A 26,344-nucleotide genomic window follows, 5' to 3' on the forward strand; every position below is an offset into this window, starting at 1 on the left:
AGATTAAATGTGGGCATATCCTTAATGCATTATCACATTTAGTCTTTAAAACATTTATAACAAAATTTTAAAGGTTGGTTTTTTTATTGACTTTATTAAACAAAAAAGAATTTAACAAATTTATATTTTAATAATCTAATATTTTTTTTAACTTAGCTAAATTGAAAAATTAGCAGCTCATATTTTTTAATTGTGAGTGAGGGATGTAAGACGTTTAGGTCTAATTTTTACATCTGTTATTGACTCCGTATATCTAAATGATGTATTCTTCATTGATTATTTTTTTTTATTGGTCAAATTAAAAAAAATTGATGGGTTAATATTCTAATAATTTAAAAAGTTTTTTATTGATCCAATTAAATAAAAAATTAATAGTAAATAGAGTCAACTTATGGTACATGAATTTAGAGCATTGTAATAGCACAATTAAGGGTGTAATCGAGTTGAATCGAGCTATGCTTTTGCTTGTTTAGGCTTGGCTCACAAGTATCTGTTTCAAATTCGAGCTCGATTTAAGCTTTAATATTAAGAATCGAGCTCAACTCATTTAAAATTTATTAAAATCAAGCTCGAACCAAGTTTCGTTCATTTTAAGCTCGTTTAAGTCATAAATAAGTTAAACTCGAGCTCGGCTTGCTTGTAATTATAAACAAGCTCAATCTAAAATTTTAAAAAAATTTTAAATACTAAAATGTCATTATGGAGACTTAAAAAAATTTTAATCTAATGAAAGTCTCATTTAGACTAACTCTATGTTTTAAATTACATAAAAACTCTATAAGGGGTTTCCTTTTATAATAAAGCCAACCCTCCCACATCATCAAAACTTCCACATTTGAAATATTGTTATATATTTAAGCATTATAAATTTAAAATATGAATGTGATTGTGTTCCAATGGTAAAGGCATGTAGTTATTTCTTTACCTCTCTAGGTTCAATTCCCACCTTAGTTAATTGTTTTTTTTTTTTCCTTTTTTTGGATTTTGCATTTTTTTTAATTTCCATTTTTTTCCTTTATCTTATTTGTATTTTCTTTTAATTTATTTCCTTTTTATGTTTTTTTAATTTCTTTGTTTAGGTACATGTCAACAAATTTTTTAGGTTTATTTTTATTCCTTTTTCAATAAAATTTATTTTAACAATTTACTATGTGAATTATTTAAAATATTTTTAAGGTTTCAATATTATTATTATTACTACTATTGTTATTATTGACTCAAATGCTAATTAGAACCTTTAATTATATATATAATAGTTTAATTAGATCGGAAGGACTATACAGTTGAAAATTATAATGGAGAGAGAGAGTGTGTTAAATTTGAAGTTTAATATTTTAAAATTTGAAAATTGAGAGAGAGAAAGAGGAAAAGAATGAGAGAGAGGGTTCATAGTTTTAAGTCATATGGTACCACAAAAACTAGATAATCTAATATTCTAAATTTATTTCTCATATAAAAGTTAACTTGATTTTTCATAAAAAAATTAATTTTATATTAAAAAAATTATATTTTATAAATGCACTTTTATTTTGATTACATTATACTTTCATATAATAATACAATATTTAATAATATATTATTTTATATTAGAGTACATATTTAATATTTTAATTTTATTTTTTTTGTATAAATTAACTTAATTTTTATAAAAAAATAAAGTACAAATAACTATATTTATTATATTATAATTTTAAATAATATATTATTTTTAAAATCATTATAAATAAAACAAATATATTTATAACATTATGGAATATAATTTAAATAATATATTTTTTCTACAACAATCATAAACAAAACAAATATATTTACAATAATATGAAATGTAATTATTAATATAAATATTTTGGTAAATAAGCCAACTCACAAACTTATAAATACACATATTAACGAGCTTATTTACAAGTTATCTTACGAGCCTGTTCAATGAGTTGACTCGTGAACTTATTCAATGAGCTAACTCATAAGCTTGTTAACGAGCTAAACTCGAGCTAAATACTATTCAGCTCGAGCTCGATTTATTTAGAAAAAGAGTCGAACCAAACCGAGTTTTTATCGAGCTGAACTTTAGATAACTTAAAAGCGGTTTGGCTTATTTATACCCCTAAACACAATACATAAACTTTAGTTTATAACATAAAAGCACCTGAACATTAATTTGAGTAATATAAAACCCTCTCTTACCCATTACAGTAAGTTTCTGATTGAAAAGTAAAATTACTTTTATACCTTTAAATAAAAATAACCCAATCTCTACATCTTCTTTCTTCCCACCCCCTCCCTTTGTCTCTCTCTTTCTTTCTTCGCTCTATTCTGCTTCAAGGAGAACAACTGCAGCAAAACATTTATATTCTTTCAATACAAACCTTCAATTTTGATGTATAAGCACAATTTCTTTTTCTTTGTTTTACCCAATATTTAGCTGGAATCCAATTTATAATTCTCAAATTTTCATAAAATCAATTAAATTCAAATGAGAGTCCACACACACATAAAAAATAAATAACCAAAAAGAACTAATGCAATGTACTTATTGTTCATGCATGCTTTTATCAATAACTCTTTTATCAATAACGCACCAACATCCTTTTACCCATAAAAGTAGGAAATGTTTGCTATAATTGAATAAAAAATAAAAAATAAAAAATTCCTTAGAAAAAACATAATTAACAAATCCAGATATATATACACCATTACAATTTCTCATATATGCAGAAATTGCCATGTGGCTGAGCTATTAAGCAAAGCCACATGCTCATATACCGTAGAAACATATCTATAAAATGCCCATTGGCCATCGCTTCACTTGGCTTTTCAAAAACAGATTCTCCTCCACCGTTCGTGTGTAAAATTACACTTGAATGGAGGTCCGAGTTCAGTTGCTGCAAAGAGTTGAAGACATAAGAGTATACGCAAGACTAATTACGACTTTGGGGGGAAATGCAAATGCCTGCTATGGCATGTACGGTCCTATGCATGTACGGTCTAATGTCACATATTAGCATATGCTACACTTGTTTTTCTTCTTTGCCACATTGCAGGTAGTATTTGGTGGTGATTTTTATTTGATGAAGCAGAAGATGAGAGAGAAGAAGAAGAAGATGTAGGTTATTTTTCTGAGTGTAAAAAGGCAATTATATTTTTTTTTAAATTAAAAATATTGTCACGTTAGCTTTGTAATTAGGAATTTAAGTTTAAATAAGTCATTTTTTTCTTTAAAAAAATAAAAATAAAAATTTCTTTATTTTTTAATAATAAATATTAATTTTATATTTTAAAATTTAAAAATAATTAAACAATTTCTAGTAAATATTAAAAATAAAAATATAAAAAGAAACCCACAAAAACCTGGATTCTTCAAGTCATAAAGAATCCATTAATTACTCTTCTTCCAAAATTTTAATTTAGAACAAGTATTAATCATAAATACTCACTTCCAAATCCAGATTCTTCCAAATAAAATATTTCTTCCATTTTTTCTTCCATCTTCTGCTTCAATTCTATTTTTGGGTTGCTAGGTTTTTTTTTTTTTTTTTTTTTTCTTTTTACCTTGTTTAACCCATTTAAATTGCTAGATTTTCTTGTTCCTCTTCAATTGCAAATTGTTTTTTTAGGTCTAGTTCCTTTTCTGAAAAAAAAAAAATTTGTGGTTGTTGAAATTGTCAATCTAGCTCAGTGAGAGCTGCGTTCTTTGATTGATACTTCTGATGTCTCATTAAAGTTATCTAAGTACCATAGTTTTGATTTCTTATTTGCTATGAGACAAATTTATGGAAACTAAAAAAAATTAATTTGTTAGATATGTATGATAGGATTTAATTATTGAGATTATTGTATGCTTTGAATTTTTTTTCCTTTCCCTTTAAATTATCTTTTCATTTTCCTATTTCATGTTTCATATTTACTTGTTTTCGGTGTGACTATAAAGTCAATGATTTCTAGCAAAAAAAAAAAAAAATCTCTCATTAATTTTCACAAGAATTTCATTTTCCTTTGAGAAATTATCTGTTGCTAGGTTTTTGTTATTCAATAGAATTTGGTTTTTTGTTCTGATTGAATTTTTGGTTTCATTTAATTTTTTGTTTTTAAATTTTCAAATTTTTGAGTTTAAATTTATGAATTTTTGGTTTGCTGTTGAGTTGATTTTTTGCGTTTAGTCCAAGATCTTGTTATTGAATATTAATTTTTTAATTTAAAAACAATATTTTTAATATTAAAAAAATTACAAAAAATATTATTTTATTAGTTCAGGGGTTAATTTGGCCAAAAAAAAGTCAAAATGGGCATATTTGGACTTCAATAAAAAGTTGAAGGGCTGATTTAAACTTATTTCCAAATTAAAATGCTTACTCATCTTTTGCTTTTGCAGTAAATATTTTAATAAATAGTCTCTAGTTTACTTTATGTAGAGTCTGAAAAATAAATAAATGATCTTCTGTTATTATCTCTTTAAATTGCAAATAATAAAGAAAAGTTAAAAAAAAAAAAAAAAGGATTAGCGGGCTACTCTTCGAAGTTGGGCTTTTGAAGCAAAAGGAGGACGAAACCCGCAAAACAGACATTTTGAAACATTAAATCCACTAATAAAAAAAGAAATGAAATACCAAATTAATGGGGGAGCAGTTGCAGATGGGAAGGGAGGTGATGTGAAACAGGGAAAGCCCAGGCATTGATGGAGACGTGGTGAGCGAGCACATGAGATGGAGTTGAGCAGAACGGGTCTTGGGTGGGTGTGCGAAACTACTGTTTGATAAGCAATGGTTAGGCCTGAGTTGGCAGTCATGATACGAAGATGCATGGTTTTTATGCGTTTTCAATTCTGGAAGCAAAATGAGAGAGGGGAGTGTCGTCACTGACAGGGAAGAACAGTTTTCTATTTAAATTAAAAAATGAAATCGAATTCATTTAATTTAATTCTATTAATTTAATTTTAAAATTTAATCAGTTCGATTCAGTTTATAATTTTGATAATTTCAGTTAATCGATTTGGTTTGATTATTTTCATAAAAAAATAAAAAAACCGAACAGAACCAAAATTATTAATATATATAAGAAATCAAAGAAAATCGAATCAAACCGAATTGAAATCAAAGAAAATCGAACCGAACCTTAAGATTTTTGAGTTTTGATTTCTAACTTTTTTTTGTTTTTATATTTTATTATTTAGATTTAATGTTAAAAATATGAATTTTATAAATTTCGGTTTGATCGATTTAAAACCAAACTGAACCGATATTTATCGGTTTGATTCGGTTTAATTTTCTCTTATTAATCAATTTGGTTCAGTTTTTAAAACTTTTTATTTTTAATTTTAAATTTTATCGGTTCGATTCGAAATCTAACCGACCATTTGCACACCCTTAGTCACTGATAGACTATCATATTTAGCTCAAAATTTTTTTAATAAAGTTAATATGTCGAATTTTATAGGTAATATAAGTAAAACTCACCCTTACAAAGAAAGAGTACTTAAGGACTTATTAATAGCTCATCAAAATTATTGTTTAGCGCTATGGGATTATAACAGCTTATATTCTCCTTTTCATTAACTTAATTAAATTGAAAAATTAATAATTCTTATTTTTAAAATTTTTTTTAAGTAGTAAAAAAATATTTTAAAAAATTTAAATTATAAGTAAAATACATACACTTAAACATTATATACATCAAATTTATAGTTGAAAAAAAGCTACCTCCCTTAAAATTTTAATGTTTAACCTAAATTAATTATAGACGTATTTTTAAAAGGCTTTCACATTTAATTCCTACAATTTATAACAAAATTCAAAATTTTGATTTTTTTTATTAACTTAATTCAATAAAAAATTGTAATGAATTAATATAATAATAATAATAATAATAATAATTTATTTTTTATTAAATTAAAGAAAAAAGAAAATGGATATAATTTATGATTAAAGGAAGAAAAGCAAAACAAAAGGTGCTAAGTGTATCATAATAATGAGGTGTTACTTTTCAAAGTCGGTCTGCGCGTGATGTGAGCTTTTTGGCAATTGCAAGCCACAATCGCAGGAATGCAATGTAATGATCCTTTCACTTTAAATGCCACGCTCCAAAAGTCCAAATTCCCTTCATTTAACTATCATGCTCGCCCGTTATTTACAGACATTTCCAAGGGTAATTCCGTCACTAACAATAAGGGTTTTTTTTATATATTTTTTTAATTTACTTCCCACCTCCTCCGGCCTCCGTAATTTTTTTACTTCTTTCATGTTCAACCCTTTCCCAACGGTCCAAACCTTGACTCTCTCTGTGTCTATATGGAAATGGTCGCACTCGTTCACTTGTCAATGCTACCTTTCACTATCAAAGCCCTAAAACCTCTTGCTTGTTGATCGATTGTATCGCAAGGGAAGAGAAGGAAGAGAGAGTGGCAATTGAAACGACTGAGTATGGTGATGATCGACACCGCAGTGGATTTCTTGGTCCCGTCTTGGTTGGAGATCAAGGTCACTGTGGTTGCAGCGATATTTGTCTTCGCTTCGTATTGGTTCTTTGTTTGGAGTGGAGGAGGTGGAGATGCTGATGCTGGTGTTCGATCGCAGATTTTGGACAATTCCAGTAATTCTGGGGATGGAATTGAGGATAGAGACAAGGTCAATTTGGTTTATTCCTTTGAATTTTTGTTTTTTTCCCTTTTATCTTAATGTTATAGGTTTTGGATGAGAAATTTGTTTGATTGTGAATAGAAGGTTTGTTTGATGTGAAGTTTGAAGTTTTATGATTCTTGGTGACCAAAGTCTTTAGTATGATTTTTCTGCTCTTACTCTTAGTATAATTTTCTGCTCTATCCCCTGGAATTTTACTACTTTAATGTGGATGATGAGTGTGAGACTTCATTTTTAGATTTTTTTTTCCTCTATCACAGCTTTTGAGTTCGTGTGTTTTTTATGACTGATAGCTTTTAATAGAAACAGGAAATTAATTTGCTTTTTTCAAATGCATTTTTTTTTTTGAATTTAATACCTTTTGGTGGTAATTGTTTGATTTTTGCCTCGTGTGGATGATAGGAGTGATAAAATGTGTAAAATAAAAAAAAAATTGTGTATCTGTCCCTAGTCCTGAGAATTTGGTAACTGAAGTCCTTAGTATTATAATGTTCTGCTCATCCCCCTGGAATTTTACTACTTTAATGTGGATAATGAGGGTGAGACTTCATTTTCAGATTTTTTTTCCCCCTCTATCTCAGCTTAGGAGTTCATGGGTTTCTGATGACTAATAGCTTTTGATAGAAAGAGGATATTAATTTACTTTTTTTCAAATTCATCCGTTTTTTTTTTTGTTGACTTCAATACATTTTGGCAGTAATTTTTTGATTTTTGCCTCATGTGGATGATAGGAATGATAAAATGTGTAAACTTAAAAAAAAATGTATATATATCCTTAGTTCTGAGATTGCATCTGAGTTAAAGTAATCATCACCAATTTGATTGTTAATTGGGGCTAAAAAAGGAAGAACATTTCACTTACATTAATTTATTGAACTCTTGGTTATGCAGTAAGCAAAGGGATGATGCCATTATAGAAAAGTTGCCTTTCTTGTTCTTCTTATCTGGGTCCTCTTCAATTGCCAACTGTTCTTTAGGTCTGGTTGCTTTTCTGCAAAAAAAAAATGTGGCTGTTGAAATTGTCACTCTAGCTCAGTGAGAGTTGCATTCTTTGATTGATACTTCTGATGTCCCACTAAAGTTAAGTACCAAAGTTTTGATTTCTTCTCTGCTATGAGACAAATTTTTTGAAATTTGAAATTTTAATTTATTAGATAGGTATGATAGTATTTAATTATTGAGATTATTGTATGCTTTGAATTTTTTTTGTATTTAATTATTGAGATTATTGTATGCTTTGAATTTTTTTTTCTTTCCCTTTAAACTATCTTTTCATTTTCTTATTTCATGTTTCATTATAAAGTCAATGATTTCTAGAAAAAGAAAAACTCTCTCATTAATTTTCACAAGAATTTCTTTTTTTTTTCTTTGAGAGATTATCTGGGTTTTTATCCTGTTGTTGGGTTTTTATTATTCAATAGAATTTGGCTTTGTGTTCTGATTGAATTTCTGGCTTCATTTGATTTTTTGTGTATAAGTTCCTGAATTTTTGAATTTGTGTTTGAATTTTTGAGTTTAAATTTATGAATTTCTGGTTTGATGTTGAGTTGATTTTTTGGGTTTAGTTGAAGATCTTGTTATTGAATATTAATTTTTTAAATTAAAAATAATATTTTTAATGTGGATGATGAGTGTGAGACTTCATTTTTAGATTTTTTTTTCCTCTATCACAGCTTTTGAGTTCGTGTGTTTTTGATGACTGATAGCTTTTAATAGAAACAGGAAATTAATTTGCTTTTTTCAAATGTATGGTTTTTTTTTTTTTGGGAATTTAATACCATTTGGTAGTAATTGTTTGATTTTTGCCTCATGTGATGATAGGAATGATAGAATGTATAAAATAAAAAAAATTGTGTATCTGTCTGTAGTTTTGAGAATTTGGTAACCAAAGTCCTTAGTATTATAATGTTCTGCTCATCCCCCTGGAATTTTACTACTTTAATGTGGATAATGAGTGTGAGACTTCATTTTCAGATTTTTTTTTCTCTTTCTCAGCTTAGGAGTTCATGGGTTTCTGATGACTAATAGCTTTTGATAGAAAGAGGATATTAATTTACGTTTTTTCAAATTCATCCTTTTTTTTTTGCTGACTTCAATACATTTTGGCAGTTATTTTTTGATTTTTGCCTCATGTGGATGATAGGAATAATAAAATGTGTAAAGTTAAAAAAAAAATTGTATATCTGTCCTTAGTTCTGAGATTGCATCTGAGTTAAAGTAATCATCACCAATTTGATTGTTAATTGCAGCTAAAAAAGGAAGAACATTTCACTTACATTAATTTATTGAACTCTTGGTTATGCAGTAAGCAAAGGGATGATGCCAGTTATAGAACAGTTGCCTTTCTTTTTCATTTTTTTAAATTGTATCCGCAGAGAAACTCACGTATTCTTTTATCTGTTAGGTTTTATTTTTTGCTATCCTACTGTGCGTTTGATATAATTTGTGGCAGTTTGTTCAGAATATTAGCTTTTTTTCATTGTTGAGAAATCATTGTGGAAGAGATTAAACAGAGCTTGAGATGTTGGAATTTTTATTACTTTGGATCAAACTTTTCATCTTGGCTGAATATAACCATGTGATGTGGTTAAGGTAATTTTTAAGAAATTTGAGAAATTATAGCATGTTGCATATATAGTGGTCAAATTCTTGTGTAATAGAAGGATTTGTGAGTTGTGACAAGATAATAGGTCATCAAGAAAACTTATAGTTTTTAGGATCTTGTTTGCATAGATGTGACTATAATTTTGGGTCTCTGATATCTGATTTCTTCCATGATGCTGTATTACATGTTGTGATATTTTTATGTTACCATCTTATTGCTAAAGCAATAAAGTATTATGCTCTATTTATGCTTGAAGTTGGATTTTGGTAGTGTTGCCAACTTGGTGTACACAATCTTCCTTGCTTCTGGTTTCATGGCGTAATTTTCCACTTCTTTGACATGCAGTTCTGCACTTATTTTGTAGATGGGTCAGTTGAAAGGAGATCCTCAGGCCAATTCTGCATATATAATCAAGGTGTCTTTGGATATTATGGACATTTTTTATTCTGGCTTATGTATACCACAAGTGATGATTGGCATGTTGAGAGTTTGTAATTAAACATTGTATTTTGACTTTATATAATGTCTTCCTTGCCATTATTGTTTTTTCCAGTTGGAATTGTTGGCAGCTAAGAATCTGATTGGTGCAAATTTAAATGGAACTTCAGATCCATATGTAATCATTACATGTGGTTCAGAAAAGCGGTTCAGGTTATTTGATTCCCCCCCTCCTCCTTTTTCTTTAACTTTTGTGAATAGTTCATGCAGTCAAGGAAAAATAAATTTAGATATAGGAATTATTTGAATTTAGTTCTTAATTTTGATAATTTAGATTTTTCATGTAAATTGTTCTATTTGAAAGTTTTTAACTTGTTTTTAGGATCCTCCTGAATTGGAGAATTTGGACTCTTATAATAATTTAGGATTTTTTAATTAGGAAAAGTTTCTTTTATTGATATTATCTGGAGAGAGGCATTGTTTTTATTGTTGAGTTTTTAATAATAAAATTACAGTAGGGTCGTAGGGATTTTATTTTTAAGTGATATATTTGTTTTCTATTTTGTAACTATTAGAAATCTCCTATTAATAGTCCTAGTTCAACTAGTTCCAAAAATCTTTATCTATTTAATTATTTTCTTGGGCTTGTTGACTAATGAGAAACAAGACTATGTGTTTTATTCAACTAGTTTGGGATTAAATCTTAGTTGTTATTGTTGTTGTTGTTGTTGTTATTGTGTGTTTCTCTCTCATTCTCTCTCTGTGTGTATGTGTGTGTTTACTTGTGCGCTTTATTCATGTTTTTCTTTAATTTAGCATTGTTATAAAGTATTGCCTGAATATATTTCACTTTTTTACTGCCACAGCTCCATGGTACCAGGTTCAAGAAATCCAATGTGGGGAGAGGAGTTCAATTTTTCTGTTGATGAGCTTCCTGTCCAGGTAATTATCATGAATTACCATGGTTAGAGATTGGCCAGTTTGAGAACTAGTCATTTTATCGAGAATTGGATATTTATCCTTCTTGTAGTAGAAATATTCAGCACTACAAAATTTGCATGTCTAGCCATGATTTACATGTCTAAGAAATGTTTATTGTCATTTTTGTTGACATCTCATTTGAATTAGTGATTCCATATGTGGGATGTGAATTCTAAGAGTTCAATTCAATCTTTTGTTATTTGACGTACGTGTACAAGTTCTTTCGATGGTAAAATGTACTACTAGAGCATCAAGTAGGTGCAACCCAGCTACAAAAGAAGGGGTTATTTATATACGAGGAATAACAAATTATCTACAAGGTCTAAAGCATTCACAAGAATTGTCCATTATACCAATGTTTAGATGTTAGGGATTTTGGTTTACAATAGTTGATTCATTTTAAGGCTGTAGTTTAGGGCTTTGAAAGACAAAGGTTTGATACAGTGAAATTTTTTTTGAAAGTTTAGGCACCTGAATTTCTAGATGCTGGCAAACATAAGGTTTTTATGTTTCATTTGCATGAGTTCAATGAAGTGCAAGAAGTTTTTTTTTTTTTTTAATAAAAAAAAGGTTTGGCTAGCTTCTAGTAGCCAAGTAAGGGACTAGTGTAGTACTGACTATTATGTACTGACCTTAACCTTGTGATAAAAGGGGCACAGTTAGTTTCAAACGCAGTAAACTTAGAACAAGTTCACAAATTGGTAAAATATTTGGACTCTTTAACTTCTAGCACAAGCTAAGGACACATAAAGTCCTGCTTTTTGTAATATATCATCGACAAAAAATACCTGATTCTGGAGAACTATAGAATAGAAATAAACTGGATGACAATATATTAATTGCCCAACCATCAAAGGGCACTTATTCCTAGATAGTTAGACCAACAAAGAGGCTGAATCCTATATCTACGTCAAGGGCCATAATCTTTATCCTAAGGTTCCAAAGAGGGTAGATTGTCTAAACATGATAATGAGCCACTGCACTATTCCAGGTTGGACTTTGCAGCTGCATTTTCTAGAAAGACTTATATTATTAAGACAAAATGGTGTGAAGTAAAAAATGAATTGGAATACGTATCCTCTATGTAATGCAAATAAATTTTTTTTGTTGTTGGAGTTTTCTGTATAATTTTTCATCCTTGTTACATTTATATTTGATATATTTTTTCTACTGTGCTGGCAGATTAATGTAACAATATATGATTGGGATATAATTTGGAAAAGCACTGTTTTGGGCTCTGTAACTGTTTCCGTTGAAAATGAAGGTCAAACTGGTGCAGTATGGTACACATTAGATAGCCCCTCTGGGCAGGTAATATTTCTTCCTAAATTCCATTTCTCATTTTAATTGGTATTTGTATTTCTTATTGCTTTGATATTGTCAAGAGTCCCGCATCAAAAAATTAGAAAGAATTTAAAGGGCTTATGAGAGTGAGCTACCTAATTGGTTAGTTTTAATCTTTTAGTAACGATTGGTCCTTGCCCAAGTAAGCCCATCTCACTCGTCACGAGCTCTTGCCTCTGCTCACTCATTCGCCTCCGCCAATTCAATTCAAGTTTGTGATGCGGTATCAGAGCATGTATGACCTGATTCAATTTAAGTATCAAAGTTCCTGGTGTTGCCGCTGCATCAAAGTTTAAGGTTTAAGGGGGAGGATTTCAAGGTTCAAATGTCAAACAAAATGGTTGCCACTTGAGGGGGAGTGTCAAGAGCCCCACATCGAAAGATTACATAGAATTCAAAAGGTCTATAAGGGTGTAGGGCTAGCTACCTAATTGGTTAGTTTTAAACTTTTAGCAATGGTTGGTCTTAGTCTGAGTAAACCCTTCGCCCGTTCAATTTAAGTTTATGATAGATATTTTCAATTTTCTTTTATACCTCATGGGGCCTCATATAAATCTTATATTTCTTGTTAGGTTTGTCTCCATATTAAAACAATAAAGCTACCGGTAAATTCTTCCAGGTAATCTTTTGGTTTGTTGCTTTCTATCCTTTTGTGTTGTTTACCTCTCTGGCCAATTTACAATGTTTACTGCTCCATTATTAAACAAAAATGACTCTTTTGATATGCTCATCTATTCATATTTTTTGTTTATTACCTTTGTTGTCCTGGCTAGATGAATGTCATCCTTTGTTTCAATCTCTTTTGTTATTGGATGTTCATTTTTGTTTGGGCTAGAGGCAGGTAATGCTAGAAATAATGAATAGCATGTTAAGGAGTATGTTCAATTAGAGCAATCCTTCTAAAAATTAATGACTAAGGTGCCATAATTCTTGTTTCAATTCCAATGTAGATAAATTTTTTCTTCTGTACTTAGATTACAGTATATACCTTTTACCATAAATGGATAAATATGATTTAGACTAATATGATTTTTTTTCCCTTCAAATCATATTTCAATTTGAATAACTAGAATGAACATTGGTGGAGTTGTTTTTATTTGCATTTAATTTGTTGAGAATTTTCATGTTGATAGGGTTATGAATGGAAATGCTCGAAGAAGGATTTCTTTAGATAAACAAGGGCCTACAATGGTTCATCAGAAACCTGGGCCTCTGCAAACAATATTTAACCTACATGCAGATGAGGTCAGATGCACAAACTCATTCTTTGTGAGAATTCTTTATCCATTAAAGTTGAAAGAAATATTGGAATTTAAGAACAAGTTCCTTCTGTCTATTCTCTTGCAAAGTATCAAAATTTTGGAAACAAGTCTATTTTAATTCCTTTCCAACACATTTAGTTGTTGACCAAACAAGCTATATGTTCGTTTCAGATTGGTGAACACAGTTACTCATGTGCACTTGAGAGGTCATTCTTGTATCATGGGCGCATGTATGTATCTGCGTGGCACATATGCTTCCATTCTAATGTTTTCTCCAAGCAAATGAAGGTGAGCCTGTCTTTTTCATTTGTCTTTTTTATTTTTTGTAGAATAAATTTTCTGTATATTTCAACAATGAAAGGTACAAAAATTTATATACATGCTAACTTAATCTAATTAGGAAGATTGTAAATATCCTTAAAATTATGTTAATGGGAGTTTACTTCCCATACAACTTTCTACTCTACAATACTCCCCCTTAAGTTGGAGTATAAATATTAAAGAGACAATGCCTCAACAACAATTTTAGGAATGGATATTGAGTCTAAGGAAGTAACAAAACAATGAGAGGAAGTAGACAATAGGATAAGTAAGTGTACATTTACCTCTTGCGAAGGACAATAGAAAGATCTAGGTCAGACTAATTATCAGTGGAGGAGGTAGGATCTTCCGATGAAGAAGCTAGTTGTGGATTTGAGTCAAGAGTCTCCAATCTCTTGGAATAAACTTGAACAATGGGGAACAAACAAGTGTTGGGACAACTGGAGCAGGAGAATTCTGAGGACTGGACAATTGTTAGACAGTGTAAAGCCTGAATGTCACAAATAGATGTTGGAGGAAAATATGGAGTATACTCGATTAATGTAATATTCAATGAATGTAATATCTGCAGACACAACATAGCGATTAAGGGTTGGAGAAAAACACCGATAGCCTTTTTAAAGCCAAGAATTTCCAAGGAAAATACATTTAAGAGACTTTAGATCCAATTTGGTAACCTGTGGACGAACATTTCGTACGAAACAAAGTATTAGCACATATACAGGTTCAATGAGAAATAAAGACTTAGAGGGAAACAAAATAGTACAAGGAATTTCACCATTAAGAACAAAAGAAGGCATATGATTATCAAAAAACATGCTGTAGAATTTGCATCAGCTCAAAAACATTTAGGTACCTTCATTTGAAAAAAAAAAAAGGTTATAGTTACCTCAAGAAAATGCAGGTTTTTTTCTTTTAGCAAAACCCATTTTTAGATAGGGTATCAACACAAGATGGCTGATGAAGGATACCATGCTATGATATATAAGTTTGGAAATTTCCTAAAAGACATTCTTTTGCATTATCACTCTGTAATGTATTTATAGTAACCTTAAACTATGTTTTAATTTCAACACAAAAAGCATAAAAAAATCTGAATAATTCTTCATTAAAATAACCAAGTAACACGGGAATGATCGTCAACAAAATGTAACTAAATATTTGAATTCAGATTTGGAAACAACAGGACATAGACCCCAAACATCATAATGAACCAACTCAAAGGGGGACAAAGCTTGTTTATTGACTCAAGACAAATCTTACATCCAAAGATTGGTGATGAAAATATGGTTTTATGATCAAAGAAATTTACCTTTCAATAGGTAGAGTGAGACAGGAGAAAGAGAGATCTTATCCACAGGGCATGGGCAAATTAAAGAGCAACCCCAGCCACCATTTCACCATGGCTGGAAAACCAATTGAAAATGGTCAGAGTTGCATGACATGAAGAAGAGTGCTCAAGCGCTCAGAAACATCACCTAAAGGTACCCATTTGCAACAAAAGGTCAAAGCTTCACACCATGTGGAGGTGGGTTTGCTATTGGCCAGGTTTTTATGGAAACAGCAGAAATTGACAGACAAAGGACAGGAAAAGGAGGCAAAAACGGAAGAGTAAGACAATAGGTAAACAAAAACCGAAAGAAAAGAGAAGAAAAAAGCTCCACTAATTTTCAATCAAGCAATGCGGTAAGGGTAATGGCAGTGTGAGTTTAGTCAATTTTTAAAGCAAACACAGAAGAAACTTATAGATAAAGGAAAGGAAAAGGAAGAGTAGGTAACCTAAAAATTGAGGGAGAAGGAGAACACATCTTTCTCCCTGTCAAAACACCACTAAGAAGGAAAAATTGTCATTTTTTACCTTTGCGCACGTTGAAAGGGAAAAGGAAGAACAATGAAGCTTTGGCAGAAGAAAAATGTGGAACAGTGCCGTTAAAGGCAAAAAAACCCAAACCTTTAAAAAGACCTCTAAATGCCACATAACAACAAAATTACCCTTCAATTAGTACTGTTCTAAGAACAGTGAAGTTGCAAGTTGAACTTTATTATATTTATATGTGTGCTAAACAAATCTTTTGTTCATTTAGAGCCAAATTCTTCAATTCTTTTACTTTTTAAGTCAAAGTGTAGCATTCTATCTAACAGTCTTTTATTTAATTCCACAGGTGATTGTACCTTTGGGAGATATAGATGAGGTATGTCCTTATATTGTTTTATATTCACCAAATTCTCTTGGCTAGTTTTGAAGCATGCAGACTTCTCTTAAGGGGCCTCTGCAGTATCCAGTCTTATGTTGCAAATGACACATTGCTGGAACGTGTAGGCATGTCAAAACATGTCCACAAATTTTTTCATTTTTTTACAAGACTCTTGTGTTTGATACAACACAAATAATAAATAAGAGAATTTTCTTTGAGGCCAATTATAATTATATGCAACAGCTCATATTCACGTTTTTTAATTATTATTTCATAGGATAAAGAATTTAACTATGCACATCCTGTTTATGTGGTTTTGATTACTTGATTATCCATATTGTTTATTGGTAATGTTATGATACTGCATAATATTTCTCTCATTAAACAGTCATTAGTTATCGAAAGATCGGATATTGATAGGTGTTTAATAATGTGTTCAGAAAATATCTCTCATTTTCAAATATTGTCACATCATTATTAGTGTCTAGCATGCCCAAGTTCTCATATCCACCATCTGGCATCATAGTTGGCCAGGTTACTGACACACAAGGTGATGATATGCAGTATTTTTTTTTTTTTTTTTTGGGTTCATGCAGATACGTAGAAGTCAGCATGCATTCATTAATCCGGCCATAACTATTGTTCTGCGGATGGGTGCGGGTGGGCATGGTGTGCCTCCATTAGGAAGTCCTGATGGTTAGTGAATTAGTCTTAATTCTTGAAAGTCTATTTCTTACTTGTCCTCTTTGATCTTTCCTTGGGTTTGCATTATCACATTTTTTTGTCACAAAAGGGGGCTAAGCCCCAAAAATAAAGAACAGAATCTGCATTAAAATATTTTTTATCATTCACAATGCCCAAGAGGCTTCAATATTTTCAATTTCTTCAACTGTATGTATCCTATGATTACAATGCCCAAGAGGCTTCAATATTTTCAATTTCTTCAACTGTATGTATCCTATGATTTGAAAATGGGTGCCATTTGAAGTATATATCTCTCATTAAATGTCAGCTTATTAATGGAACTATTCAAAAGCAGCACTTTTGGTGGATATATGAGGAGGTAACTTTGATGTATGTGCCTTCTATTTAGCTTTGTATGATGATATCCCATTTGATTAAGGCTTTGTTTCTTTCAAGGTAAATGACTTGTATGTGAAAATGCTTTTTGTTGAAAGCATATGTTTTAGAAAATAAATTATTTATTGTTATTTGGTTGTAATATGAAAAATCAGTTGAAAATTATTGTTTGGCATATGACATTTGTTGGGAATTTCAGGAAAAGAAAACCATAAGAAGATTTGGCTCTATGTGATTCCAGTATTCTATATTTTCATTCTGCACACACACACACAAATAAAAAAGAAAAAAGAAAAAAGAAAAAGGAAAATACAAGCAGCCAACTGTGACAAGCAACAGTTGGTGGATTGTAGGGTATGAAATTCAGTGGATTTATTATAGGTTAGTTCCCTTATTGTGAGTTTTTGAAGTATAGGAGCAGCTTCGCATTTTTCAATGTAAAATGGCTTCGGCCTGTTTACTTGTAGAATTTCTGTTTTCCACTTTCAGTTCGCATAGAAAACTTCTGTTTTCATTTTGTGGAAAGCTTGGAAATGTGTTATTTATTAGAACAAAATTATTTTTAAATTTTGAAATCCCGGGAATATGTCCATATTGTAATGGTATTCTATAGTAAAACAAGTTGGAATAATTAACCGTGGTAATTTGTGTAACAACCTTTTTATCATATAAAGTTTTGTAATTAATTTTGTTATAGAAATTTCTTTTTTCTTTAAGTTAAAATAATTACAAAGTAAAAGATGAAAATAAAAGTATTATGTTATTTTTTTCTAAAAAATATAACAATGGAGTTTTTTTTTTCCCTAAAAAAAGCACAATTTATACAGAGGAAAAAAATTATTTAATTTATAGTTAACTTTGTTAGCAAGATAATTATTTCTCAAGTGAAAACTTTTGTGGAGTGAAAAATTAAAAAGAAAAGTTGTATATTAAAAAAAATTACTATGGTAGAGGGCTAAAAAGGACATAGCTTATGGGAAACAGAAAAAAAAAAAAAAGAGAGAAAAATAAGAAAAAAATTTTCTTTTTTTTTTAAAAAAACATAATTAAAAAGACAAAATACTTGTATGGGAAACAGAAAAAAAAAAGAGTAAGAATAAGATAAAAAAATTTTAAAAAGTGAAATACTTCAAGGCTGGGACTTGAACTCTGCCAAATGTTTTTTTTTTTTTTTTAAATTGAAATGAGTAAATGTTAGACAAATGGCATTGTTCCAATTTCAAAAAGGAGTTTTGTGTTTTCCAAATGGAAAACATGCATTTTATTTTAAAAGAAAAGAGTGGAAAACATGTTACATCTGTTTTCCAAGGGTCATTAATAACTATGAAAGATTAGAATATTGTTTTTCAATTATCTATTGAAAAATATCACATTTGAAAATAGAACTATTTTTTTTCTAGTTTTCATGGAAAAAATTTTCTAGAAAAATGTCATAGTTTTGTACAACTAAACTCACCCTTAGTTTTCCTTTTGATTTGGGAATCATTTTCTATCGACTGCTTTTCCTGCTGTCCAAAAATAACTAAAACTGTGGAAAACATTTTGCAATAAACTATTCTCCCCAAGCTCAATGGTGGCCATAGCTAGCTGCATATATGTTGAACTTGAGAGACACAGGAATGACTCTCCCTCCCTCACATATGTAAAAAAAAAAAAAAAAAGAAACTGCCAAAGTAAATAGAGCCCAAGCAAAAAAAAAAAAAAAAAACTCCTATGGTAAAACTTTCTGTTTCATGAAAATTTAGTTGAAAGTACTGTTTTAGTGCAGAAGTGCTATAACTCTACTGCTTTAGAATTCCTTTTTTGGAGGACAGATAGAAGTTGGTTTGAGATTATTACTATGTGTATGGTGCAATCATTTTAAAAGATGGATTATTTGGTCCCCAGTTTCTTGTGAAGTCTACTTTAAAAATATTTGGTTGGTGTTAATTAAACAGCATCGTTTTCACTTGAGCTTTGATCTTGTGTCCATTTTGTGATTGGGGTGCCCTCTAATTTACACTACTTTTCAAAGGGTCCTCTGTAAGCTTGTGCTACTCAAAGGCATTTCTTGCATAAACCTATAAGATATTTTTTGCATAATTTTTGTATTTTTCTGTTTGAGCTTGTATTTTTAAATGAAGAACACCACTACAATTTCTGAAATAGTTGTTTATTGGCATACAGAGAGCCATGTAATAGTGTATGGGAAATTAGGTACTGGTACGGGCTTGCCGGTGATTCATGTTTGGTATGAGTTAGCTGGTTCCAAAAGAAGCTAATTGCTAATTTACCATCTGACTTATGTTCGACTTATGTTCCTAGTGTTTGATCTATTTTTGTGGTGTTCATTTAATTGTAATATTGGGTTTTGTTTTGAAATTTTCATTGTTTAATTGGCTTATATCAGGACAAAAGCTTAGTCTTCTTATTCAAACTTTGCTCCTGGACCTGTACATATCTTATTTCAGCATGTTCACGTATAATGAAACATACATTAGGATTTGCACAGTTGAAAATTGTTGCTTGAAGCTTCTGAAAAAATGCATCATCTAGTTAGAATCCTAATTACGTATAGCTTTATTAATTATGGATGTTCTCACTTCTCAATCTTTTGCTTGTCTTTTGATAATTTGTTCATAGAATTATCTTCTTTAATTTGATCTTCTAGCAATTCTGACTGTTGTGACTGACTTGCCACAAGTCTAGGACATTCTTAACTTATATGCTGTCTAGTTCTTCCTCTCCACACATTTTCTCCGCCTAACATTTTATTGTTTTTTTTTTTTTTCTTTTACCCTAGTTGTTTTGAAGAATTGAAAAAGAGAGTTTTTTGAAATGCCATCTGGAAGCACCCACAATCTATCATGAATTCAGTTTTGCTTTACCCTTCGTTGCATTTTGCAGGTAGAGTCAGGTATAAATTTGCATCCTTTTGGAACAGGAATCATGCATTAAGAGCACTGCAACGTGCAGCAAAGAACTACCATGATATGTTAGAAGCTGAAAAGAAGGTATATTTAATGCTTTATAAATCTCTTCTATTATCTTATATTATTACTGGAAATCTGTCTATATTATTACCAAACAGAGCAAGTGGGACGAGTTAAAAACCTTATAAAGGGATTCATTGAGCTTTTGGTTATAATGGAAAGTAGTGAAGGCTGTTCCTATGAGCATGAGCCTTTTCTTTGTTGTGCTTATGTCCTTTGTCCTTTAATAATTTTTTCTGTGCGAATTTCTATTTAAAAAAACTCAAGTTTTTGGTTCAGTGTCTTAAAGAGAAACTATTATAATCTCATGCGTTTTCCAGTTGAAACTGTCATTCTGGTAATGTTGCAGATGGGATCACCCTTGTTTAATTGCCAATAGCAAGTGAAATGTTTGTTATCTTATATTATTACTGGAAATCTGTCTATATTATTACCAAACAGAGCAAGTGGGACGAGTTAAAAACCTTATAAAGGGATTCATTGAGCTTTTGGTCATAATGGAAAGTAGTGAAGGCTGTTCCTATGAGCATGAGCCTTTTCTTTGTTGTGCTTATGTCCTTTGTCCTTTAATAATTTTTTCTGTGCGAATTTCTATTGAAAAAAACTCAGTTTTTGGTTCAGTGTCTTAAAGAGAAACTATTATAATCTCATGCGTTTTCCAGTTGAAACTGTCATTCTGGTAATGTTGCAGATGGGATCACCCTTGTTTAATTGCCAATAGCAAGTGAAATGTTTGTTATCAATTTATTTTTGTTCTTTCTATGGAAATTGGGGCCATGGATTTGTGTTTGTAGTCGGGACTCCATGTTCCAGCATTATATGGCTTAGTGCTCTTGCAAAGGATCTTCTTCAGAAATCAAGAAATAAATTTCTTGAAGTTGTTTGTTATTGTAATTGGCAATGTCAAGGGATTTTGCTTTTCAGTGAATCCTTAGTAGTTGGCTACATTCAATTTAATTGCTAGTACTTTTTAGTGGGATCCTGGAATGGTGATTATTTTTCTTTCCTTTCTTTAGTTGATCCTGAATAAGCCTTAGCTACCAGTGTTCTACACTTATACTCTTAATTTTTACCATACCTACCTTTTTTCCTGCAACTTGTTGCAGTCAAGGAAAACAAGATTTAGGAATTATTTTGATTCAATTTTTAATTGTGAAATTAAGATCTCTAGTTCAGATTTTCAAGTACAATTTCTATTAAGAAGTTTATGGTTTCTATTATTTAGGAATATTTTTAAAAAGTTATCATAGGTTTAGAATTAGTATTGGTTTAGTATTTTCCTATTTTAGGATTGTGCTAGTAGTAATAGGATTAGTTATTAGTCTATAAAAACCTATGTAATTTAGGTATTTTTCTACAGTTCTATTATGTGAAAATTGAGAATTATTAAATTTGGCAGCTTTGTTTCTTTTCTTTTAGTGTGTTCTGTTGGTTCTACATCACAACATCTTTGAGCTTTCTTCTGGGAATTAAAATATTCTCTCATTATCATGTAGGAGAGAGCAGAATCAGCACTGCGTGCTCATAGTAGCTCTGTTAGAGGTAGTATCAAGATTCCTGAAGATATTGTACCCAAAGTGGAAAAGCATCAAGTTTTTATCAAAGAAGAGATTCTTGTTGGTATATATAATGTACGGAACTTCTCTTGCCTCTACCTATTGATTGGTTTGTATTACCTTCTATTACTTTTTGTATAATTCATTGTATCTTTTTTGCAGGATGTATTTCCTTGCACAGCTGAGCTGTTTTTTAATATATTGTTAAACGATGACTCTAAGTTTACAAATGAGTATCGTTCAGTTAGAAAAGATACAAATCTTATTGTAAGTTGAAAATCATTCCCTAAAGATTATTTGATTTTAGTTACTTGCATTTTTGTCAATTAATTGCTTTTCATGGTATACGAAACAACTGTTGCACATAATTGGGGAAAATATTTGAATTATGTGTATCATAATAAAATTCATTTGATTTAAAAATTGTTAAAATATGTTGAATTAATGAATCAGTTGACTATTTTTTAAGGGAAATAAACTAATATTTTCCCAAAAGATTGCTTTAGTGGATGTTTGGTTGTGAAAGACTTATCTTTTTCATTAACAATGTTTCCATACTCTTGAAGTTGAGTCTTAAAATTTATTATGTTATTTGTACATAATGAGTTAGGATCAGGTATAAAATGCTTTATTTCTTTCTATAAATGTATGTGCACACATGTACACACACACAAGTGCGTACATATCATACTATAGTTTGGGAATCCAAGTGCAACATCATATGATACATGTTAAGGTCTTCATAGAAAAGCTAAATTAGAGAGGAAGGAAATTTCGAGATAATGTTTAAATCTGACATTGGCACATTGGATAGCCTTGTGTTACAAATTGTTTTATATAGGTTTGACTTGTTATTAAGCTAGTTGATGTATTTTCTTTTGCAGTTATTTTTCTTTCCTTTTTTTTTTTAAAAAAAATGATGCATTTTAGAAAGTTTCCATCTAATATTCGCTTTCCTTCTTAAAAGAAATATGCAGTCTAGAAGTTAGGGTAATCTTATTATTCTTGAAGGCATGGACTTTCTTACTGGTATAGTTTTAAATTATAGCTACTAGAGATCATGGCCATGTCGCAGACTATCTTGCGATGGATTTTTGAAGAGGTGCCCCTAGCTTGAAATTAAGCCTTAGATTGTTGCATGGTTGATTCCCTAAACTACATAAATATGGTCAAGGACTAGAAAATCTTAAAAAGGGATAAGGGGAAAAAAAAAATGAAACTGTCCTTGGTTGTAAATTTATTGTAGAGGTCATTATGTGATTTTGAAAAATTAATTGCTATCCATTTTTACTGTAGAAACTTTCAGCTGGTTAATTGTCTATTCAATTTCCATTAATCTTGAAGTATATAATTATCATTGGATGATGATCAAGTTTGTTTTAGTGGGAAAGCTTCCCTGTGTTGGCTGGTGTTATCCAGAATCATCTACGAATTGTCTATTACGGCTTCCAAATTCAATTTACTACTTACTATTTTATGCTATTTTCAGATGGGACAGTGGCATGCAGCAGATGAATATGATGGTAAAGTGAGAGAGATAACATTCAGGTCTCTATGTAATAGTCCCATGTGTCCCCCAGACACAGCTATGACAGAATATCAGCATTCTGTACTATCACCAGATAAGAAAATGCTTGTATGACCACTCATATGATCTTTTGGCCTTCTTGTTCATGCTAAAAAAAAATTGCTTACCCTGTCTTTTGTGGTTCCTCTCTTGAAACATATCTGGTTGGGAATAAATCCTCCTTGTTATTTTTAATCTCTCCCTCTTTTTAGGTGTTTGAAACAGTACAACAGGCCCATGATGTTCCCTTTGGATCTTATTTTGAGGTATGTACTATTTAGATGGCATCTTTGGAAAATGGCTTAACTAGCAGTATGCACACTGACAGAAAATAGGCACAACCAGTCAACTAAGCATAGCATGTAATGCATAACCTCAAATTTCTTTTGTTCTTTGTTTAGGGTTGTATATGTGTGTATATTTCTGTGACATGCCTGGTTCATCAAGTATACATAATAATATAAATTAAAATGACTACATATTTCACAATTTAGACTATATATTTTGGATTGACGCTCCACAATTTATCTGGTTTTAGTTCCTTGCTATATATGTAGAATGACATTGTTGGCACTTGTCTGTATCATGTAGTATGCCACAGCAAATAATTACTTATTTTTATCAGAAAAGGGTTAAGAATTTATGAAACGCTTAGAAGAAATGTATTAGTTGATATATTTCTCCTTTTATATTGTTCTTTACACTAATGAATATTGCTGCTGCTGCATCAGGTTCATTGCCGGTGGAGAGTGGAGACCAATGGTGAGAACTCCTCTACAATAGATATAAAAGTGGGTAGGTTAATCACCCTAATATCTCCTTCAGTTACCACTCAATGAACAGATTTCAATGTCTTTAGATTGTGTTGCTAATCAAACTAGTGAAAAGAGAGTTCTTAATTCTTATCTGCTCTAAGCGTCTGTTTTTTTCCCATCTAATGCATGTTCCATCAACTGGTCATGTCACAGAACTAGCAAACTTCCTTGTGTCCAAGACTGCTGTTACATAAAAGAAAAAAAAAGGATATGAACATGCAAAAAAAGAAAAAAAAGAAAAAGAACACTTATTGACAGCTTGATGACGTCAGTGACTATCCTGTCTGCATGGTCAATGCAACATGATTAGGTAGATTGCTAATAATACTGAATCTTCTTCGGAGAAAAAATTTTGAGGAGATTGAGCTGTCCTCCAATCTGCAGATTCAATTTGGCTGTTGTGCGAACTCAGTGTCACATTTCCTTTTCCAAGCAAGTGAAATTTTAATTGCTGAAGTCAATTTGGATTAGTTATTTTTGTTTGGCTTATTTAGTTCAGAAGTTGCAGATCATTAGCTTTTTAATACTTTTCTTAAATGTTCAATGGTTTTATTCACTATAAGAATCTGGTAGTTGCATCGACTTCAACCTTCAGTGTAAATGTGGCTAAAACCTATGAGAACTATTTGTTCCTTTATATATTCCGGGACACACCCCACACTAACATTAATTATGTTGCAAAAGTTTGACCATTGCCTAAGTTGACTGGCTTGAACTTCTGTTAAGGTTAAGTCTCACTAGAAGCTATAGCTTCCAAAGCGCTATTTTTATTCTTGGAAGCAACTTTCATATAAATTGCGCTTGGATATGAGCATATATGAATTAATTTGTAATATGTATTGTTTGACACATTTAGTTTATCATGAATGAACGTCTATATTGCTTTTGGTCTTATTTTTTGTTTTTTTAGAAAAGTAAACATCTTTTACTGATATGGAATTTTAATTTTACAAATTTTTCAGGTGCACAATTCAAGAAGTGGTGTGTGATGCAATCCAAAATTAAGGCAGGAGCAATCAATGAAGTAGGTTCAACCATCTTTGACCTAGCTTTTTCTTTTTCTTCTTCTGTGTGGTTCTCTGTTAGGAATCCATATGATACTGAATGAACTTCTTTTATTAACTTTTAAGTTTTCATCTAAATATTTTGACCACCCAATGTAGTATAAGAAAGAGGTGGAGTTGATGCTAGAAATGGCACAGTCGCGTATCAGATCACTTTTTTACGGCGGCGAGGCTGACGAGGCTTCTTCCTCCCCCATTGTAATACAAGATAGCAGCTGACAACCTCGGCATTTTCAGTTGAGTTATTCTTTCTTTGCTTAAATGTTTTTAAATTTTTGACATGTAGAGCCAGCCTCCATGTTCCTTTGTGACGGCAATAGCCAATAGGTGTAAATCTTGTGTGCAATTTGTATTTGTAACTTCACCCTGTCTCCTCTTAAGAGAACTAGTGGTGTGTCTTCTTGTGATGTTTTATGGTTTAATGGCAATCTCAGGCTTCAAAACACAAAGGGTCTTTTTGTCATTGCTGTTGAAACTGCGGTCAAGAAAATCACTTTTTTAAATATACTAATTAAAGAGTATTAAAAAATAATTTAAATTAAATTTGATAAATTTTAGTCATAAAAACACTAAAATAATAAAACAGTTGTTTTCAAACTGCTTTTTTCAATAGCATCTAAAATGATACTTTTATTCAGAAAAACAGTTTGGGCTCTGCAAATTCAGTGCCGAATGGGCACAGAGTTATTTTTTCTTTTTGCAATGGTGCCTTTTTGAACCCCTTACTTGAAATCAGTGTTTGTTAATGTCAAATTGTCAATAAAACTCGAGATATATTTATTTCAATTAAAAGTGGGCAAATCAACAAACTGTAAATTTAAAAATTTCATTTCAAATATTATAAGCTAGAAGGATGATGCATTCAGCCAGCAGCACAATCAAGAATGTATGTCCATGATAAGATGGGCACTAAAGCCTAATATTAACACCATCATCATTAGCGATTGATATTTTCTTTAGTGGCAACCTTGGATATTAGTATTAATGGTTAAATTTGCCTGCAGGAAAATGACCCTTTTCTTTTATATTTGTTTTCAACTGAAGCTCGAATTAAAAACTGAGTTCAAGATTCTATTGGAGATAACTTCAATACCATTAAGCTACAATTTATTGGTAACCTACCTTTTTATAACCATTTCCTTTGGTGCTGCTTAACAGTTTGATTGATTCATAATCTAAACAACACCACAGCCTCTTTTCACATCTTGTTAATCTAATCTGTTATTTTATAACTACTGTTTGTTTCTGCAACCTCCAAAAAAGATTCAATCAATTTGTCATTATATTTACTATCAAAGCTCAATTAGATATAAAAATAACTATCATGGCTAATTTGACAGTAAAGTTAGCAAATTGTATTAATTTGATAAAAATTTAGAAATTGCGGCTTCGATTGTTTTGCAAAAATAATTTATATATAAAAAATATTTTTCATTTGATTATAATGTTAAATAATGATATATTTATTTCATGTATATATAAGTATTTATATTTTAATAAAATTATTAAAATTTA

General features: G+C 30.5%; 1 protein-coding gene and 1 long non-coding RNA gene across 6 annotated transcripts; one reads left to right on the forward strand and one right to left on the reverse strand.

Moving 5' to 3' along the window:
- Positions 1-6,155: 6,155 nt before the first annotated feature.
- LOC110670905 (BAG-associated GRAM protein 1) lies at positions 6,156-26,032 on the forward strand. Of its 4 annotated transcripts, XM_058144644.1 has the most exons (19): positions 6,156-6,617; positions 9,599-9,649; positions 9,788-9,885; positions 10,539-10,614; positions 11,836-11,964; positions 12,570-12,616; positions 13,131-13,266; positions 13,431-13,547; positions 15,743-15,772; positions 16,372-16,471; positions 19,742-19,848; positions 21,324-21,458; positions 21,546-21,650; positions 22,873-23,019; positions 23,163-23,216; positions 23,682-23,745; positions 24,728-24,789; positions 24,929-25,065; positions 25,834-26,032. In XM_058144644.1, exons 1-18 carry the CDS (start codon positions 6,414-6,416, stop codon positions 25,046-25,048), a joined length of 1,782 nt encoding a protein of 593 aa, XP_058000627.1. In that variant the 5' UTR covers positions 6,156-6,413; the 3' UTR covers positions 25,049-25,065; positions 25,834-26,032. The 4 variants fall into 4 exon arrangements, with proteins under 4 accessions (XP_058000627.1, XP_021688895.2, XP_021688898.2 ...); XM_021833203.2 differs by lacking the exon at positions 25,834-26,032 and having other exon boundaries at positions 6,158-6,617; positions 24,929-25,278; XM_021833206.2 differs by lacking the exon at positions 25,834-26,032 and having other exon boundaries at positions 6,163-6,617; positions 13,131-13,242; positions 24,929-25,278.
- LOC110670906 (uncharacterized) lies at positions 7,372-15,403 on the reverse strand. 2 transcript variants are annotated; one of them, XR_009147802.1, is made up of 3 exons: positions 14,893-15,403; positions 13,865-14,070; positions 7,372-7,620 (listed from the first exon to the last, which is right to left on the reverse strand). It is a non-coding gene; the product is annotated as an uncharacterized LOC110670906 (long non-coding RNA). The 2 variants fall into 2 exon arrangements; XR_009147803.1 differs by having other exon boundaries at positions 13,865-14,145.
- Positions 26,033-26,344: the final 312 nt, after the last annotated feature.

This window comes from Hevea brasiliensis, chromosome 1, assembly GCF_030052815.1.
Source record: "Hevea brasiliensis isolate MT/VB/25A 57/8 chromosome 1, ASM3005281v1, whole genome shotgun sequence".
In the NCBI taxonomy this organism is placed as follows: Eukaryota; Viridiplantae; Streptophyta; class Magnoliopsida; order Malpighiales; family Euphorbiaceae; genus Hevea; species Hevea brasiliensis.